General features: G+C 39.5%; 1 protein-coding gene across 1 annotated transcript; it reads left to right on the top strand.

Annotated features, from left to right (window-relative positions):
• The first annotated feature begins 4,326 nt into the window (after positions 1-4,326).
• si:ch211-225b11.1 (uncharacterized protein LOC561694 homolog) lies at positions 4,327-19,255 on the top strand. The gene is made up of 13 exons (XM_063488795.1): positions 4,327-4,540; positions 6,816-6,950; positions 9,718-9,931; positions 10,233-10,365; positions 10,475-10,609; positions 11,871-11,974; positions 12,459-12,583; positions 14,985-15,097; positions 15,571-15,711; positions 15,804-15,903; positions 18,301-18,401; positions 18,479-18,646; positions 19,106-19,255. The coding sequence occupies exons 1-13, from the start codon at positions 4,327-4,329 to the stop codon at positions 19,229-19,231; spliced, it is 1,809 nt and encodes a 602-aa protein (XP_063344865.1). The 3' UTR covers positions 19,232-19,255.
• The last annotated feature ends 816 nt before the right edge of the window (positions 19,256-20,071 follow it).

The following is a 20,071-nucleotide window of genomic DNA, read 5'->3' as shown; positions in this document are numbered from 1 at the left end:
TAGAACTGTGTCTTCAATCTTCAGTTTACATAAAAGGGCCAGCAGGCAGGAACATGAATGCGTCGTGAGTTCCTCAGTTTCACTGACTGTTGCTGAAACATTAATTTCCTGTTTTGCAGCGTGGGACATGGTTCAATACATGTGTGACATATTAATTAAAATGGGGCTATTCTTAAAAGCAGATTAAAGTAATGGAGAAAAACTGAGATAAGGTAGAATAAACCGAAAGTGGACAATTTACAGTAGCCAGGACGCTATTCACGATAAGCTTATTATTAAGTCTTTGGCTCTTGATTTTAGAATGCAGCTGTGAGAAAGCCCATTCATAAAGCACAGGTGCCCTTTTATTTAAACAAAGGAAACATTATATTCAGCAGTATTTGTTGTTACACTGTATTAGTCATGATGGACCGTATAATGAAGCTCCCATACACATCCTGACACAATACTAATATTAAGCAACTTCTGTTTGGGGTACCCTGTTCTAAGAGTTACCACAGTTCTACCTTCATCCTGACTTGTGTCAGTGGCTATAGTTCTTATTCAGAGGGAGTTATTGCCACAGAGTGTGAACAGTAGGTTTGTTGCAATGGATGGTTAATTTAAAAAAGTGGTCAGCAGGGGGCGGTAATTAGAAAGCAGATGTTCAAAAGGTGCAAGCTACACTTCAGGTCTTCCTTCTGTGTGTGCTGGTTCTGTAACAAGAAATAAATGACATAATAAACTAGGTTTGCATCTGCTGTGTAAACATGCAATGTAACATATTTAGACATGAACTTCTCTTTCTGCCTGTGAACTTCTTAAACATCATGCAGAGGCAAATTTTCATTCATGTCTGCACTTTCAGACTCAAGATATGAAGGACCTTGCCTTCATATCTTGGGCTGCTCTTCACCAGAAAAGTAAAAAAGTGAAGGAAAGAGAAAACACGACCGGCATCTGAATAAAATGTCATCCTCTTCCTCCACACCTCAAGCCTCATCTCCTGAACGGAAGTCAGGGCTCTGGCCCATGAAAATGTGCATGAACATTATTATTTTTTCTTAATTGATTTCTTATTATTTATTTACTCCTTTCATAAAGCTTTGCGGGCTACTAACAGCTGAGGTAAAGAGGGGACTGACAGCTTACATTCACTCCAAATAGCCACCAAAAACTATGTATTTGAATTGTGAGGGTTAAGAAAACAGAACTCAATTGACTGCACTCTGCAATTTACTGAATTCTAGTGATGACATTTTTTACACTGCAACTTTAAAATCAACAAATAAACCAAACACAACAAGGAGGCCTCCATATAATGTGTGGTGGTAACCTATAGTTCTTGCCTGCTATCCATCAAAACAATGCAACAAAAAAGTCGTGAAATATTGCCTAAGCTGTGCAAATCATATGAACTTGCTCTAATGCTAACATTTACAAGTTAATAAACAGGAACAAAACCATCTGATGACGCCATTCTAACCAGTTGACACGTTGCAAAGTTGGACAAAGCTAGGTTGTAAGAAACACAATATAAGCAGTTAAGCACATGAAAAGCAAGCCTTGGATTTGCTTACTGGTTACCAACATGCATGCTTGCATACACGCAAACACACACATTCAGGTAGGAGGGGGTGGTTCAACCAGCTTGTGGCGCACGTTTACCCTATAGAAACCCTATAGAACAGAATAGAATAGTGAATTTGCTTTTAAGTAATAAAAATCTGCACACACCCATCCAGTACAGATTTTGCTAAAAAGAGCAATAAGGATCATAAATAAAACCACTTTAAGAGAACCTTTAAATCAACTTTTTATTTATTTAGATACTCTTACATTTAAAGATTTGGTTGATCCGATGATCTGAACTCCACAAATTATGTGTAAAGCAACAAACAAATCTTTGCCACACAACGTTCAGAACTTTTTCCAAATAAGACCAAATCATCATGACCTGACAATTAAGGACTAATATCACAGTTAGAGTTAATGTGTAGAACAACTGTACAGATGAAGTTTTGTTTTTGTTTGTTTGTTTTTTCAAGTATGCAAACATAACGTCACACCTCAGTTTAAAAACAACACGTTTCATTAAATTTAGGAAATGTCTGTTGTATTTTATGAAGCCTTGTCTTAATTTGGTTGATCAAGGCGAAAGTAAATCAGTCTCAATCAGGTCTATTTTTTTCTTGTGAAAAAGGAGTAAGTCTCGGTAAGTATTCAACTTTTGCCTATGTAGTATGTCAATTTAAGGTCTTTGCATATTGTGGCACAATAAAGACATATTTTATATTTATTTACAGCAACAACGACAACAAAAACAACAACAAGACATTCATATATTTATTTTTTTATTTTTTCTTTGCCTCGATTGATGGTTCCCTGGAGCGTCTAGAGTAGGCCCTCTTTATGAGTTTTCCACTATGCGAGTGAAGGAAACTGGTCTACATGGTAAATATTACACCAAACAAAGCTAGTGCTCTATTCATATGATTCAAACTCCCATCAGGAGCGGGAGCAGGAAAATTTTTAACGGTTTTCTTTCAAAATAAAAGAGGGATGGAAGTTGATCTGCAACCTGGCTGGGCTAATGTACTCCACGTGGGCAGTGGCGGTCCTAGCCTGTTTGGCGGCCTGGGCGAACACTCCCTCTGTCTGGTCTTTAGTCTATTACTATTACTATTTTTAACATTTCTTCTTGGAGCAACTGTAACCCACATCATTTCCTTAGGGATTAATAAAGTATTCTGATTATGATTGTTTCAGGATACATGACCTGCCATTATCCAATGACACATCTGCTTACCTGTATCTTTTGCTCGTTTCTCCTCCTCTTCTTTTCTCTTTTTTCTAAACTGAGCACCTGATGACTTTGAACTTTTCTTGTCCATCTTCCATTGGTTTTAATTTTGCACTAGAGAACACCCATGCCCCAACCCCAGGATCACCACAACATAACCTAATAAACCTACACCGTAGTTCACAGATTCACTTTGTCTAGGGTTTATTTCTGGGACTTCGCACAACCCGGGAACAAATCATGAATACATAATGAGCTTAGATTTACAACATTATGAATGAAATGTGCTCTATTTGGAAGCAGTAGGTCTCCCTCCCCTTTCGACAGATTGTGAGACTTTAAATCATCAAACTGTAAATTATAAATTTTAAATTGTTATTGATCCCTTTACCCCTGGTCCTAAAGTGTATATTTATTTTCTTACTCTTCTTGTATTTATTGTTTGTTTACTTGCACTGCTGTAACTGGAGCCTCGTCGTCCCGTCTCTCTATATACTGTACTGTATATAGCGAAGATGACAATAAATTTTACTTTGACTTTAGCACAGCAGCAAGCAGGCGCACCGAGGGCTCTCCCGCTCACTCTTCGCGAATAAAATTTCGAAAAATCATCGGCGCAAATTCTGTATCATTATGTCTCGTGTTTGTTGATTTGTTTTTATTTTATTTTTTTTTATTTTGCAAGTTAGTTATTAGATGCTGCTCCAGCCAGCCAGAGACTCTCCCGCCCCCCGTCCTCTCCTCCCTGTGCCGCAAGCAGCAGGCGCACCTTGCAAACGGAGGGCGCCCTTACTCCCAGCAAATGGGCGATAGAAAACCGATCGGTGCCTAATGCCATCCCCAAAATGCGCTGGCATGCTGTCGGGGCAGCATGAGTACGAGCAACTTTTTTTTTTTTTTTTGCCGATGCCCGTGATGCCGCCCCCACCACGATGCCGCCCTGGGCAACCGCCCATGTCGCCCGTATCAAAAACCGCTACTGCTCGTGGGTGACAGCTTGTTCTTTTTTCAGTGTTTAAAATCTTCTCCTCATTTGATGTGGGATATTTTGAATCACATTCATATTTACTTTGTGCTGAACATATTTTTATGTGTCTGTCAATTACGAAAAGGGTGCGATTATGGACTTTTATTTTTGAAAGAAAGGGAACGGGCCAATCCAAATCACCCACGCTTGTTTGACAGCCGGGTGTTGTGCCAAAAAGTGATTGTCTGCCAAAAACTGATTTCCGGTATTTGCCAAAAACTGATTGGTTGTATTTAAACACCGGCAAAAGGGTGAAAAGGCAGGGTTACACAAGAAGGAGTGGGCTTTGCCTGGACATGACACAGGTCTGGGTTGTTAGGATGTCGTTGCGGTCTTGGTAGCGCATATCATCCCCCTTTATCCTCAGACATCTTTGGCTCAGACCCTTTAGAAGTTCATTTTTCTTTTCTCTTTACATCACTCAACCAAATCTAGTCAACTTATTTGTTGTGCTAAATTAAAGCGTGTTTGTCAACTGATTCAACAAAACCCTCTTTACCTTCATCACTAAGCTACAATGGATATCGGCGTGGAGAACTCACGGGAAACCTCTGATAGCAGGGAATCAGGTACTGCAGATCTCAAAGGCATCACCGAGATGACCGCAGACGCAGAGGCTCAGAGACCCACATGGAGCGGCCGGCTGGAGTTCATCCTGGCCACGGTGGGTTACGCCGTGGGACTCGGTAATGTCTGGAGATTCCCGTACCTGTGCTACAACAGCGGTGGAGGTAAGCGTGCTCAAGACACGAAAAACTAAGCAGACCGTAAACATAGCAGAAGCTACTGTTTTTTTGTTTTGTTTGCTTGTTTGTTTGTTTGTTTTTTTTTGTTTTTTTAGTTTATTAGGCTCCTGCGTGGCGGGACTGAAAGAATCATCATCATAATTAGCACTGTAGTACTTCTGTCAAATAATGTAACCAACTAATATTTAACTCGGGAGTTCGCAAAAGTGTGCTCTGGCTGTTTAAAATACAATATCACTGATTCACAGGTTAACTTAGTCAAAATGATTGGTTACGTTACCTCCACTCCATCATTTATCATGAAGTTATGTAACGGTGACTGGGTAGTCTGTTAAACAGTAGATTAACAAGTGAATGGTCTGCTAGGATTACTTAGTTATTTACTGATTTGTTTTTATGGATATTTTTTAACTAGTTTCAAAATAAATATTATTATTATTATTATTATTATAAAATTGAATAAGAAAATGCAAAGACAATAAAAAGGGTTTAACTCTTAGTGACGTACATATTTCAGCTTCAATAGATAAGTAGAAATGGGCACAAACCTAAAAGAAACACATTTTCTGTACATTTCAGATTTACTTTCTATTTTTAGTAATGTTTTCAGTTATGTTTTTTTTTTCATCATTATTTCGTCAATAATGCTCAGATACACTTTGTTCAAATGTTTACACCCGCAATTACACCTCCAGCAATTTTTTCTCATGCACATATTTGAAAAGTGGGAAATACATGTGCGTGGGTCTCTTAAGCACAGTGACAGAAACATTTAACCCTCTACTGCATGACTTTTTAATTTTTGGGAAAAAAAATATTTCTCCCTATGGGGGAGCTAGAGGATTCCTAATAATAAATCAATCATAAAATTTGACCCCCCCCCCCCCCCAAAAAAAACCCAACAAAAAACCAGATATTGGTTTGTTGCTTCAAGCCAACACTGTGCGACAAGGGTAGTCAAACACCAAGTTATTCTATAATAAGCTTTATTAGTACAACAAGGATGAACAAATAAATAAACAACAAAAAAACCCAATGTAAACATTTCACAAAACAATAAAACACCAAAATACATCCAACATTTGACCCTAACCCCATGCACACGCGCGCGCACACACACACACACACACACACACACACACACACACACACACACACACACACACACACACACACACACACGGGGGACATTACATTAATTTACATTAATTTCCTGGAGACTTATCCTGACCCTACCCATCACAAGTCCCTGCCTGAACGTTACCCTAACCCTGACTCAAGCCTTCACCCTAAAATTTAATGATTTACCTTTCAATTTGTCCCCATAAAGTAGGCGAGACCTCACAATGTGAGTGTGTAAACAAATTTGTGTCCCCACAACAATAAGTAATACACGACCACACACACACACTAACACACACAAAGACACAGTTACTTTACCAACTGACTCCTGAGCTCCTAAGTGTCCCTCAGACCTGATTCAGGGATCCACTCCTCTACTTCACTGTCACTCCCTGAAAGCTCACTGTCCTCACTTTCTGAGGACAGAAAGTGCACATTCCCTTGGTTTCCTTCCATAAAAGGTTTTTACATCCATGCCCTGTAATTATGAGTAGATTGTAAAGTAAAAAACATTGACTATGATCATATAAATGCACACAAACACATCTCTACACACATATGCAAATGCATTATATTGCCTGAAAAAAATTGGGCTAACTGCGCAGTGTTGCCTTGAGGCAATGAATGAAAATGAACAGTTTTACTGTATAAATAAATTTTAAAAAAGTAGAACAAACAATTAAATATGCTTCTTAACATATTCATGCACATACAAGTATTTTTCATATAAATTTATTTCACTATAAACATGTAAAATAGTGATCTTTATCTTGCCTCCTAATGGAGATGTCTCTCATGTAGTGCAGCTTGCAGAAAGGGGTCCCCCCCATACAAGCAAATTCTGCCTCTAGTGGAAATTTTACTCTGTTGCAAGAATGACTCAGCAAAACAAACAAACAAACAAACAAACAAACAAACAAACAAACAACAAAGCAGCTGTCTAGATTTTGTTAAATAGGGTATTCAGCACTTACTTACGAAGTTGTTATCAATATATTACTACTATAAAACAATTATTATGAGCTTCGAAGCTTGTATGTATAATCCATCTGGACATTGGCAGTAGTATTTATTTGGAATTATCTGCAGCTGGTTTATTCAGAAGAGGTATAAAGCTGCTAACTTTGGTTTTTTTCAGGTGCCTTCCTGATTCCTTATCTTACCATGGTGCTCGTGTGTGGCATTCCTCTGCTCTTCATGGAGTTTGCTGTCGGGCAGTATACTCGTTTAGGGCCGGTGCATGCTTTCGCCAAAATCTGTCCCTTGTTGAAAGGTAAGCGACTCTCCAGGACGGTGAATCTCTGCTGATATGACGGGAACAAATATCTGCTGGGTTTTCCTTTATTTTTGTAGACTTATTTATTTTTGTTGTTGGACCACCTTTAAAACACAATTTTTCTTTGTATGCTTTAATAGATCTCAAAATCCAAAACCAAGAGTCCAACTCATATATTTGTTGAAAAATATTTAATTATTAGCCAGCAGCACCAGAAACTCCAGCTGATCAATAAAGTGTCTAAACAGTGAGTTCTAAAATGGACTGCCCTACCAACCCAGATAACGGTAAAAGAGGTACGACAAGGTTGATGTATTTAAAATTTGTATCACAGTGAAAACACAAGATTATATCTGTGTTTATTTCAAAGATAATTGTGGTCAACATTAAAACATAGCATATGAATCAGTACTAAAAATCAGACGACACACAGAAATGGAAAAAAGAAAAGTCTTCAGCCAAGGATAAGTTAAAGCTGCAATGGGTTAAGAAACACAATCAGCAACACTCTGTATACTGAACAATCAAGCACAAAGTGCAGTCAATCCATGTATGAGAGTGAGATGGTTTGAAATGTTGCCACACCCTGACAGAAGCAAGTTTTTTTTTTTTTTTTTTAAAACTTGACAATCATGAAAAACAGGAATAGTTTATGCAAAACATGACAGACACCATGTGTGGATTTTCTGCTTTCCTCCAGCCAGGAAGCCCTCATCATCAGTCAGTGTAAAGTAAAAAAGAAAGAAAGAAAAAGAAGCATCTCAAATAAATATTTAAATTATTTATCAATATTTAGCCATGGTGAAGGCATGCAGGTGTCTCAATGCTTTGGTTTGAATAAATCCTGCTTTATTTTCTTTCATAATTTTTTTTCATGTTGACGGATGAGAACTTGTTTAGCCAAATTTTCAACCTCTGTGACTGCATGTTTTTTAACTTTGTGAAGTATGATTGAACCTTTCAAACGATCTAGTTAATGTCAGTAAATTCAGTGATAATTAAGTCAGTCACAAGCGACTGAAGATGTTCTCTCTGAGTCTGCATTAGTTCATTAAACAGCAAAAGTAGGCCAATCATGTGGATCAGTATATTCTTTAAAGGTCTATTGTTGTTATAAAAAATACAGAAGCTGAGACATTCCCACAGTTTTACATCTCCATAAAATGAAAAGTGTGGACTCTGAGAACACCAACAGTCAACAAGAGCCCAGCGATCAACAATGTCTACTTGTGGGTGTGAAATGACAATGCTTTCTGTCTTGTTCTAACTTTTTCTCCATAGTTTTCTTATCTCCTTAAAGGACAGAGATTATCTACCCGGTCAAAACGTTTGGGTCCTTCATTTGATTTATCGCTCATTTCTTCCTGGTTAATGCTCTGTGCTAAGCAGGGGCCCAAATCAGGTAGTCTTTTTTTTTGTCTGTATATTCTTCTGAATGACTCACCTGTGCAATTTGAGTGCAGTTTACTGTCATGTACCTGTGATCCATGATGCAGCTGCCCACAAATATCACAAATATAGCAAATATACCCATGTCTGATTTACTCCACTAATCCTTAATCCTAACAATACTTTATTTACTCTGCCTTGTTTTTCTTTAGTTGAACTGTCTCGGATGTTTTGGCAGTGCCAAATAATATAATATGAAATAATATTTAGTGTGAAAGAGGCAAACAGGTGATAACAAAAGGACGTAGTGCTTACTTATTAAGCAGTGGTTCCCACTGATCCTAGATTAGAGGGTTTTCCTTTGCTCAGAGCTGTTTTTCAGCTGCCTCTCCTTCCACATTTTACTACATGGAGACATGTATATTTTACAGCAACAGCTATGCAGAGGTGGCAGAAATACAGGCTTTCTTTACTTAAGTAGAAGTACAGACACAAGTGTTTAAAAATACTCCAGTGAATGTTTAATCTTACATAAACAGCAAAAATTCATGAAAAGTCCATAAAAATCAACTGGCAGACAAAAAAAGTGCAAAAGTTGAAAACCTCAAGGTACAAAACTGTGTCTCTTAATCCTCAGTACCTCTCCTTAGATTTAGGAAACAGACTAGAAAATGAAGAAAAGCAACTGTACAAGTGTTGAATTACAGACTTTTAGCTGTCATTTAAATGACTTTCCCAGAGCACACAAATAAGTGTATTCCAAAAGCTGGCAGCATAGTCTTCTAACTGTTTATCTCGACACATAAAACAGTACGACACAGCAAATGAACAGCAGATTTTTTCGTTGTATTTGAAAGGATTGACATTTCAGCTAATTAATGACCCTGTATACCTGTTCCAGATGTCAAGCTCTTTAACCGAGTCACTGTTCTGAATTCCCTGAGGAGGAGGCTGAAACTTGTGTTTAGTATTTACAGATATACTCACCCCAGTCTGAAACCTGACACGAAGCTCAGAACCACAGGTGTTAAAAGACTGAATAATTTCCATCTGCTGAATGGCTTTGATCTCACCTTTACTCAATAGTCTCTTATATTCACCTGCTGACAAACACGGTGTAATTTCTACCCCAGGAATTTGTCTCATCTGTGGCTGTGTATTGGTGCCACTGGGCAGAGGTTATTAATGATACTGGCTCTTCTCTGGTTGTTCTACAAAAGATATATGCCATTGTTATCAGGCCCAAGTATTTGGCACTCAGTAATGCTTTGGGTATGAGAATAAAGCAAAGTGTACAACTTCTTTCCCACAGTTGGCACGACTCCTGTAGAGCTGTCTCTCACTGCTCTCTTTATCCCCATGTGTCACTCTGCAGGTGTTGGTCTGGCCACAGTTGTTATCTCCTTCGTTTTCTCCACGTATCATAATGTGCTCATGAGCTGGGCACTTTACTATTTATTCAACTCCTTCGGAATGGAGACTCTGCCTTGGAAGTCCTGCAACAACACCTGGAATGCTGTTGGAAACTGTTCGAGTGGCTTTCCTGGCAATGATACCCACCTGCAGTCTGCTAGCCAACAGTTCTTTGAGTGAGAAAATGTCACTTCCTTGCAGCTCACTCATGTATAAGCAGTGCTCACTCAAATCATGTTGTGTTTTTCTTCTTAAAGTTACTGAAAACCCTCATTAGTCATTAGCAAAGTGTCTTTGACCAAATTTAAAGCAGTTTTTGTTGTTTAACTCAAAATGTTTTGTAGTTTTTTCTTCTCTCTGTGAGTGCATTGTACTGTATACTGGTCAGGCTTTACTAACATGTTATAATCACAGTTATCTCGATTTTCTGGATATTTGAAGATACTTTAGTCGCATGTTTTTCTTTCTTTTTTACAGTAACAGACTTCTGGAAAAGACTCGCGGTATTGAAGAATTAGGTGGTCTTCGCTGGGAACTCTTTGGGTGTCTTGTCTCTGCTTGGGTTATTGTGTACTTATGTATATTTAAAGGAGTCAAATCCACAGGAAAGGTGAGAAAAATGACTTCTGCTGTGTCATGGTGATTGTGATTAAGGGTTGTTTTTTAGGGGGATTTCAAGCTGACATTCACCATTTGTTTTTTTGCCATTTTTTCTATAGGTAGTATATTTCACTGCCGTGTTTCCATACTTCATCCTGTTTTCCCTGCTCATCAACAATGTGCAGCTTCCTGGAGCCAAGAATGGTATCCTCTATTTTGTGACACCGGTGTGGAGCAAACTGTTTGAAGTGAAGGTGAGACTACTTATCTCTGGGATGTTGGTTAAACATTGGTACCAAAACCAAATTTGTACTTGTTTGTACTGGTCTGCATACAAAAAACAATACAAAATAAATCAGGCCACCTCTTTTTTTTTTTAAACTTGAAGTGTTCCTTTTGTTAGAGTAGGCTTTTAACTTGTGTCTGCTCAAGGTTCAATCTTAAAGCATGCCAGACCTGAAAAGGTTATCTCAGAAAGACAGTCTTTCCTTAACATTATAATTGTTAAAAAATTCCACAACAAAGATGTGAGAGACTGATAAAGGCTTATAGAAAACAATTACTTCAGTTATCACTGCTAAAGATGCTTCAAGCTATTGAATCATAGGTGTAGTTATTCCTGTGAAAACCTTGTTTTTCACATGACTGTAAGAAGAGAAAATTTGTATTTTTAAAAGCAAACACTCTCAGACAGACTGGCTCACCACAACCCAGGAAGGGAAATTCAGGAGAGGTCTCTACACAAGAGGGAGAAACACTGTCAGCATCCAAAGGCGAAAAACCACGAGCAAACATTTCACAAAGAGCCAGAGCTAACTGTAGTGCAATGATTCAGCAAAGACTGACATTATGGGCCACAGGTGGTTAATTGCACGCAGGTGTGTATAGCCAAAGGTGGGAACAGACAATGAGTACTGCCCCAGAGCACAGATAAAAACAAACAATGACAGATAGCGAGAGGTGAGAGAATACAGAGAGAGAGAGAGAAAGAAACAAATCTTGGCAGAAAATCAGGGAGGATAGGAAGACCATGACAAATACCTCTTCTTCTCTTTCTTTTGGCTGGGTCCTTTAAGGATCATCTGCCTCTATCTCACCTTATCTGTAGTATCTTCCTCTGTCACACCAACCCTCTGCATGTCCTCCTTCACTACATCCATCATACAGACAACAATCAGGGGCCCTGCTGCCAGCGTCCAAGTGCGGGACACCACAGACCACCACAACAGGTCACATGTTAATGGGGTACATTCACAGTATTATGGTTAGTTTCATTGTTTGCAATTAGTTATTAGCAACAATAGCTCCTAAACTGCAGGCAGTGTACAAAGATGTTTGACTTGAATTTGTCCGCTTAAAATCACAACGTATAGATTTCTCATCTGATTTCACTCAAGACTATTCAGCTCTGCAGGAAGATGCTTATTAAGAAAATACATTTCCATGGCCTTCAAATCCAAATGAAATGAAACTATACTCGTATCAATCTTCAGCTCTCCTCTGTCTTTATCACAGGTTTGGCTTAATGCAGCTGCCCAGGTGTTTTACTCACTTGGACTAGCATTTGGCTCGATGATTTCAATGGCTAGTTACAACAAGTTCGACAACAACATTCTCAGGTAAGCGTTCATAACACTCTGTCTAAAAAAAGCTCAAACAGAGTGAAAAAAGCAGTCATTTTGTAATAAGATGGACACAAAATGCTGAAAAAGAACAGTGTGGGTTCACTTTACTTCAATACACAGTAAATTAAAAGATGCTATATTACCCTCTCTCTTGTAGTTAACACAGACACAGCATGTTACTATAAACTTGACAGTTTCCTTGATGAACAGCAGTGGTCTCGGTTGCCTGTGATTTGAGGGCATGTGGTTATATAGCTGTTTTGCTCACAGCAGGTGGGGAACAAAGTTAAATTATTTATGGAACAAGTTGCTTTGTTGTATTTTCCTTCAAAATTTGCTTTGCTGTTAAAGATCCTGGCGTGCTAATGCTGCGTGTGCACCACAGAAGGCCTTAGACATTTCTGATAAAGTGCGAGCTTGACAATAACACGAGAGCAATAAACTACATTTCACAGACATTGTCCTTTTTCTTTCCCAGGGATGCATTGATTGTATTAGTGGCCAACTCTTTCACTAGTATGCTGGCTGGCTTCGTGATCTTCTCAGCTGTTGGTTACATGTCTCATATACATAACCTCCCAGTGGATAACATAGCTACAGATGGTGAGTCCCTGAAAACAACATCAGACTTGTAGCTTTGTTTTATCTTGAGGACTTTAAAAAGAAGAGAGATTCATGATAGATCATCATAGTTCAAGACTGGAGACAGATCCCAGGCTTGTTTTAAGAGCTGATGTTTGTTTTCCTTGTCCTTGGAACAACTTCTTTCCATGGAAAATAAAGGCATATTTCAGGATGTGCACATCTGGATGCAGTTTCCTAAAGTGGCTCCCGACTAATTATATAAGGAAAATTCACTTTATTCACTATAAGGAGTACTATTCATCAGCTGCCTGTACAAACAATTGTGTGTCTGTTGCTGTAAGTAGAGTAATCTCAACCACACCTAACTGCACTATGGCAAATTCAGTTTTCATACTATAGTGGAAACTGCAAGACTTTCTCAGTACTAAATCTTTCAAGTGCCCCTTTTGAGTACATAACTTGTGTATACATGCCTGTGTGAGAGAGTGTAGTTTAATTTAGTTAAGTGTCATTAAGTGTTTAAACAACATTTAAGCATGAGCATCAGCAGTCAAGCAGTGAGTTATTAAAGACAGAGATTGCGTGTGTTCAGATAAAATCCTCTGATCTCAATGTCAAATTGTTCCTGTCAGCTGTCATCAGATGTTGAGGTCTGATTCACTTTGAAAAATCACTTTGCTCTTAATTGGTTTGACTTTCTTCAAAAATTGTAATTTTTAATAAGTGCCCCTTAGACAAGAATGCTTGATTGCAGTTTGTGCTGGTTAGATACACTATATTACCAAAAGTATTCACTCACCCATCCAAATCATTGAATTCCAATAACTTCCAAGCACCTAGGCATTCAGACTGCTTTTACAAACACGACTGAAAGAATGGGTCGCTAACTTTCCATCGCTACAGAACTACAGGGCCATGAAATGTTTTTTTTCTATGTAAGGGCTTTCTATCTAACACACATACACATTCATAGAGCAACATGGGGTTAGTATCTCTGGCATGCAAACTGGAGCAGATGGAGATTGAACCACCAACCTTCTGGTCAGTAGGTGACTTGTGCTACCTCCTGAGCTTTAGCCCACATGGTGTAAAGCATAGCACCACTTGACTCTAGAGTAGTGGAGACATGTTCGCTTGAGTCACAAATCACGCTTTTGCGTTTCTGAGTATGGGTTCCATGGTTGCCAGGACAACGGTACTTGACTGAATGCATTGTGCCAAGTGTAAAGATTAGTAGATTGTGGTGTGGGGATGTTTTTCAGGAGTTGGACTCACTCCTTGGGTTGGGTTATCTTTGTCAAATGTTTAAACGTAATGGATGATCTGAAACATTCAAGTGTTGCAAATAAGTGACATATCAAGAATCAGAGAGGGGGCAAATATTTTTTCAGTGTACACTAGTTTTGTTCTCTCGTCCTCCTGAGTCTCCAACTACAGTCTTGCAGTGTGCTTCTTTAAGCTGCCACTAATTTCTACGTGCAGGCGAAATATTATTGTCTAGCTATATGATTCACTGAAACTTGAAGGATCCAAGATACTAAGTACAATTAGGTAAATCAAGTGTATGTGTTTTCTGTGATGAGTTTTTCAGACTCTTCTCTAGATGGATTATTTATAGGTTAAAATATCCTGTATTCCCCCTTTCTGCAGGAGCTTTAACTCTATTACTATTCATTTAAACTGAGCATCATTTGATTTCATCACATTGACAAGTAGTGAAACCTTATCCAGGGACACTTCAGTACCACATGTCTGGTGCCAAAACTAACTGAACTGCACTTGCTAAACTAGTTAGTCTGTCTGTGCTTAACTGCACAGTTTATAAATAAAGATTACTGTTGAGGCTTGTCAGGTGAATCAGACCAGCTTAACCAGCCCTTTATGATGATTAAGATGATCTTGTTTTGATGACGAACCATAAGAAAACCAACTGTACTGTACGTTTATAATTTCAGGCTTTGTTTCCTCAATACACCAAGATATTTACATTTTAGGTGACATGTAGAGGAACTCGCTGCCCACTGTCACACCTAATTTGTGATAAATCAGAGCTTCCATTATAAAATTCCAGGCAGTTCAGGAGCTCATGTCATGAATGAAGGATCTTGTTGTGCTTTGTTACACTTTAGTTAGGGTTATCTTAAAATTGTCTGAGCCCTTTACTTCACTATAAACTGAGCTAAGTTAAATATTTATCTCATAACTCTTGCCAAGCAAAGAAATATGTGCATGTCACTAAAACTGGATGGATCCCAGTTTATATTTTAACAGAACTCAAAATATGCTCCAAATAACACACATTTAAAGTACAGCTCAGTACAGCACAGCCAACTGAAGCTGGAATAGCAACGGATATCCTGCATTTGTATATGTCTGCATTGTAAAATAGCAACAAGTCCTCTGTTGTGTTATATTTCAGGTCCTGGTTTGGTGTTTGTTGTGTACCCTGAAGTTCTTTCAACCATGCCAGTCTTTCAGCTATGGGCCCCACTTTTCTTTATCATGCTGTTGTGTCTGGGCGTGGACAGTCAGGTAAACATCTAAACATCTGCAGCGCTGTACATTTAATTTTTTACAAGAAACTTTAGCTTTTGCACATTTGAATTTAAAGGGAACATTTGCACACTTGTATCAAAAGAGGTCTCTCACCCTCACTCTGGTTTGCCTTTACTGTTTGGATATTTTATTACCATACTACTTTTGCTTTAATATAAAAGGCTTTAATGTAAATATACAAGTGTTAAGATGAAGCTAAGATGGATCAAGAGAGGAAGAGCATGCAGGCTGAGAAGCCTGGAGAATGCTTGTCTGTCTGAGTTGAGCTGGTAGGCTGAGTGCTAGAGAACTGAGGGCTGAGCCTTGCCATATCTGCCACTCACAACACAGACAGTAAGACAGACAGGCAAAACAAGGAGAAAAAAACTTGTACGACATCTGAATGACTGTGATTATGATTTAAAACTCCAAGGTCTGCAGATAACCATATTAAATCTTTTGTTCTGCAGTTTGCCACAGTTGAGGTAGCTGTGACATACATAAAGGATGAATTTGGAGCCAAAGTTCTGCCTTTCCTGAAGAGACAAGAGCTGCTGGCTCTGGCTGTGTGCTTTGTTTGCTTTGCACTGGGGATTCCTCACATTACCAAGGTACAGTATGTAAGACACTTCTCAGGGAAGCACATTTTGGGGATGTGGTAAGAGTCACTGTTTTGTCATGTAGGTCTGCCTTTTACTTACAGGGAGGTATCTACGTGTTTCAGCTGATGGACCACTACACTGCTGTGGTTTCTCTTGTGTTCTTGGCTTTCTTTGAGGTTGTTGCCATCTGTTGGATCTTTGGTAAAATTCACATGAAGTTCACTTTTTTGTTTATGTTTAAAAAATCAATTTTAGATGCTGTTGTACAAATGGAATAGAAATTATAGGCAATTAGACTAAGACATTCCCCATAAAGGAGTGGTTCTGCAGGTGGTGACCACTGACCACTTCTTAGTACATATGCTTTCTGGCTGATGTTTTGGTTACTTTTGAATGCTGGCGGCGATTTCACCCTAGTGGTAGCATGAGATGGAGTCTACAACCCACACAATTGGCTCAGGTAGTGCAGCTCATCCAGGATGGGACATCAATGCAAGCTTTGGCAAGAAGGTTTGCTGGGTCTGTCACCGTAGTGTCCAGAGCATGGAGTTGGTACCAGGAGACAGGCCAGTACATCAGGAGACATGGAGGAGACCATACCCACATAGCAAGCAGGTCTGGCCCGGATCTGGCAACAAGGCGGCACTGTTGGTTGACTTCTGGCATGATAAGATGTATGTCATCCAGATATGGGCCGGGCTTGGCATAGATGGTACTGTCTATGTGATGGCATGCCATATCTGGCTCGATTGTGGTTTGGTTTATGTAGCCCAGGCTCATAGAAAACATGTCTGGCCCGGATCTGGCATCAAGCTGGCACTTCTGACTGACTGGTGTCGTGGCAGAGTGTATGTCAACCAGATATGGGCCAGGTCTAACAATGATGGCACTATTTATGTTCCTATTTTCCTATTTTAGTTAGAAGACCCAAATGCTATGTTGCAATACTATACTGCTATAGTAGAGTTTTGTCATGTTACTTTTGCACTATTATGTTCCGGCAAATGTTGTTATTACATGGCTTGATTAAGGTACACATTAGGCTGACATCTGGGCCAGCACAGGGCCAGCAGTGTGTCTGCAACTGGCCCGTGGCTGCACACAACTCACACATGGCCCACATGTGTGAGTTGTGCAAAGAATGATGGCACTTTTGTGGCCCAGATCAGGTTTACCAGAGGTAATCCATACATGGGCCAGCACAGGACCACCAGTGTGTCTGCAACTGGCCTTGTGCTGGCCTATGTGTGGGCCACCTCTGGCAAACGAGATCTGGGCACCAAAGGGCCGTCATTCTTTGCAGTATGTGGGCCATGTGTAAGCACATTGTGTGGGCCAGATCCCAATTTTGCTATGTGGGTAGGAGGGCAACAACCAAGCAGCAGGACCGCTACCTCTGCTTTTGTGCAAGGAGGAAGAGGAGGAGCACTGCCAGTGCCCTGCAAAATGACCTCCAGCAGGCCACAAATGTGCATGTATCTGCTCAAATGATCAGAAACAGACTTTATGAGGGTCCGAAGTCCACAAGCGGGGGTTGTGCTTACAGCCCAACACCGTGCAGGACGTTTGGCATTTGTCAGAGAACACCAACATTGGCAACTTCACCACTGGTGTCCTGTGCTCTTCACAGATGAAAGCAGGTTCACACTGAGCACATCTGACAGACGTGGCAGAGTCTGGAGACGCCATGGAGAACGTTCTGCTGCCTGCAGCATCCTCCAGCATGACCGGTTTGGCAGTGGGTCAGTAATGGTGGGGGTGGCATTTCTTTCATGTGCGGTCCTCTATGTGCTCATCAGAGGTAGCCTGACTGCCATTAGGTACTGAGATGAGATCCTCAGACCCCTCGCGAGACCATATGCTGGTGCGGTTGGCCCTGGGTTCCTCCTAATGCAAGACAATGCTAGACCTCATGGGGCTGGAGTGTGTCAGCAGTTCCTGGAAAACGAAGGCATTGATGCTATGGACTGGCCTGTCTGTTCCCCAGACCAGAATCCAATTGAGCACATCTGGGACATCAGGTCTCGCTCCACCACAGTCTGTCCTGGAGTTGGCGGATGCCTTCGTCTAGGTTTGGGAGGAGATCCCTCAGGAGGGATCCGCCATCCGCCACCTCATCAGGAGCATGCTTAAGCGTTGTAGGGAGGTCATACGGGCACGTGCAGGCCACACACACTACTGAGCCTCATTTGACTTGTTTTAAGGACATTACATCAAAGTTGGATCAGCCTGTAGTGTGTTTTTCCACTTTAATTTTGAGTGTGACTCCAAATCCAGACCTCCAGGGATTGCTAAATTTGATTTCCATTGATAATTTTTGTGTGATTTTGTTGTCAGCACATTCAACTATGTAAAGAAGAAAGTATTTAATAAGAATATTTCATTCATTATTTCATTTTTCTTTGCTAACAAGCACAGAAGTGTTTAACATGGGCCATCTCCATTTTTACATTATTCCAAGTTGCCAGTGATTTTTAAAGCTGTATTTGTATTTGTTTCACTTTTTCAATGAGCAGTTTATTTTTAATATTTTTGTGGACACCTGCAAAAACGCTTTGCAAGAAGGGGTTAAATAAGTAAACTCTTTCTTTCTCTCAGGTGTCCCACGTATCTCCTTAATGATCAAGAGGATGCTAGGAAAAAGTCCAAATATCTACTTCCGAGTCTGCTGGCTGCTGCTCTGCCCCATGTTGGTGCTGGTGAGTCCTGTTTAAATAATGCACCTAAAACCACCAGTGAAGTAGTTTATAAGACTGTTCTTCATTTCTCTATATAGTGCATACTGGTTTCCAGCATTATTCAGTACACTCCTCCTCACTATGGGAAGTATGAATACCCAGTGTGGGCTGAATGGGTGGGCTGGGGTGTCTCTTTGGTCTCTATAGTATGGATCCCATTTGGTGCAATACAAGAGATTTATAACAATAAAGGATCCCTTCTTCAGGTAAGCATATATGATTGTACAGACTTTGACTTATTTATTCGATATGTTTACTTTATTTATTCTAGCATGTTAATTAGCAAAATTTAAACCTAATCCAATGGCATTGCTTTGTCCCTGAATGTGACAGAAACTTATGTATTATCAAAGATTTGTTTTTTAAAATGTTTGTTCAAATCTTGACCTGCTGATGGATCAGAAAATCACTAAAGCCAGTCTGCCTAATCTTCTGGGAACTAGTGTCACATTTTCACAGTAGTGCGGTAAAATCTTTGTGAACAAACACGGCCATTGACTTTTGAATCATGCTGATAAAAAGGGCAGTGTTCGGTGATGGGTTAGTGGCTCCAGTGACAGTCAGATATTACGGATAATCCTTTTGCTGATTATTTATTTAAATCTTTGCTTGAACATTACTTTTAAACAGATGACTGCTTAAACCTTACCTTCTTTAATCCCCAGAGACTGAAAACAGCTATGACTCCGACAATAGACCTGGATCTTATGGCTCACCTGCCGGAAAAACATAACCTTGACAACCTGGCGTCTGAAAAATTACTCAGTTCGGTGCCACCTCTGACACAGTGACCACATACAAGGCCTGGAGTAAGCAGACTTTGGGCCATTTCTATCATAATCCCAGTTACATCCAAAGATCTGTTGTTATCTCAAACTCTGCATTTATACTTTAACAACTCGAGCCACTTAACCTGCAGGCGACTTCAAAACCATACAGTAAGTCACCCATTGCACATTTTACAAAGAATGCAACTAAAATCTGTGGCTTTGTTCACCAAATGAATTTTAAAATTATTTTATTTTGGTAGGAGTAACTGAGGAGCGAGTAATTGTTTAAAACGATTGGTTCATTATGCTGTAAGGGTCATTGTATACATCAGTGAGTCTGTGGGGTTAAAGAGTGTATAATGGATCTATCGTAGAGGCAGTCACAAGCCTTTTAGGTCACTACATTTATGAGTTGAATACTTAATACTTAATTTTAAATCAACAAAAGAAATGGGTTTGAAAAGGCTTGGTCCATTGAACAGGAAGCAGACATATTCCTTCTATTGACAGAAGACAAATATGAAAGCAGAAAAATACAGGTTCTATAGATACAGTGTTTGCTAGTTTGCTTTTGTTTAAGCTGAAGATTCATTCAAACTTATTCTAGTTTCCTATTGATATTTAAAATTGCATCCACTTAGTAAGCTGGCTTAGTTTAACATACTGTATGAACTTGGGTACAAATAAAATAATTTGAGGATTGTTGTGATTGGATAAATAATTAGACCATGACACAGTCCTATATTGTATTCAGTCTCTGCACTGGGCCATAAGCTTTTCCTGAGCTTGAATAAATAAAAGAGACAGACATTTATACTGGACACTTTCTGTAACTTTCCAGTACTTGAATGCAATTCACAT

Source organism: Pelmatolapia mariae, linkage group LG12 (genome assembly GCF_036321145.2).
Source record: "Pelmatolapia mariae isolate MD_Pm_ZW linkage group LG12, Pm_UMD_F_2, whole genome shotgun sequence".
Classification (NCBI taxonomy): Eukaryota; Metazoa; Chordata; class Actinopteri; order Cichliformes; family Cichlidae; genus Pelmatolapia; species Pelmatolapia mariae.
Note: the sequence above shows the minus strand (reverse complement) of the source record. Positions and strands in the feature narration are given on the sequence as shown.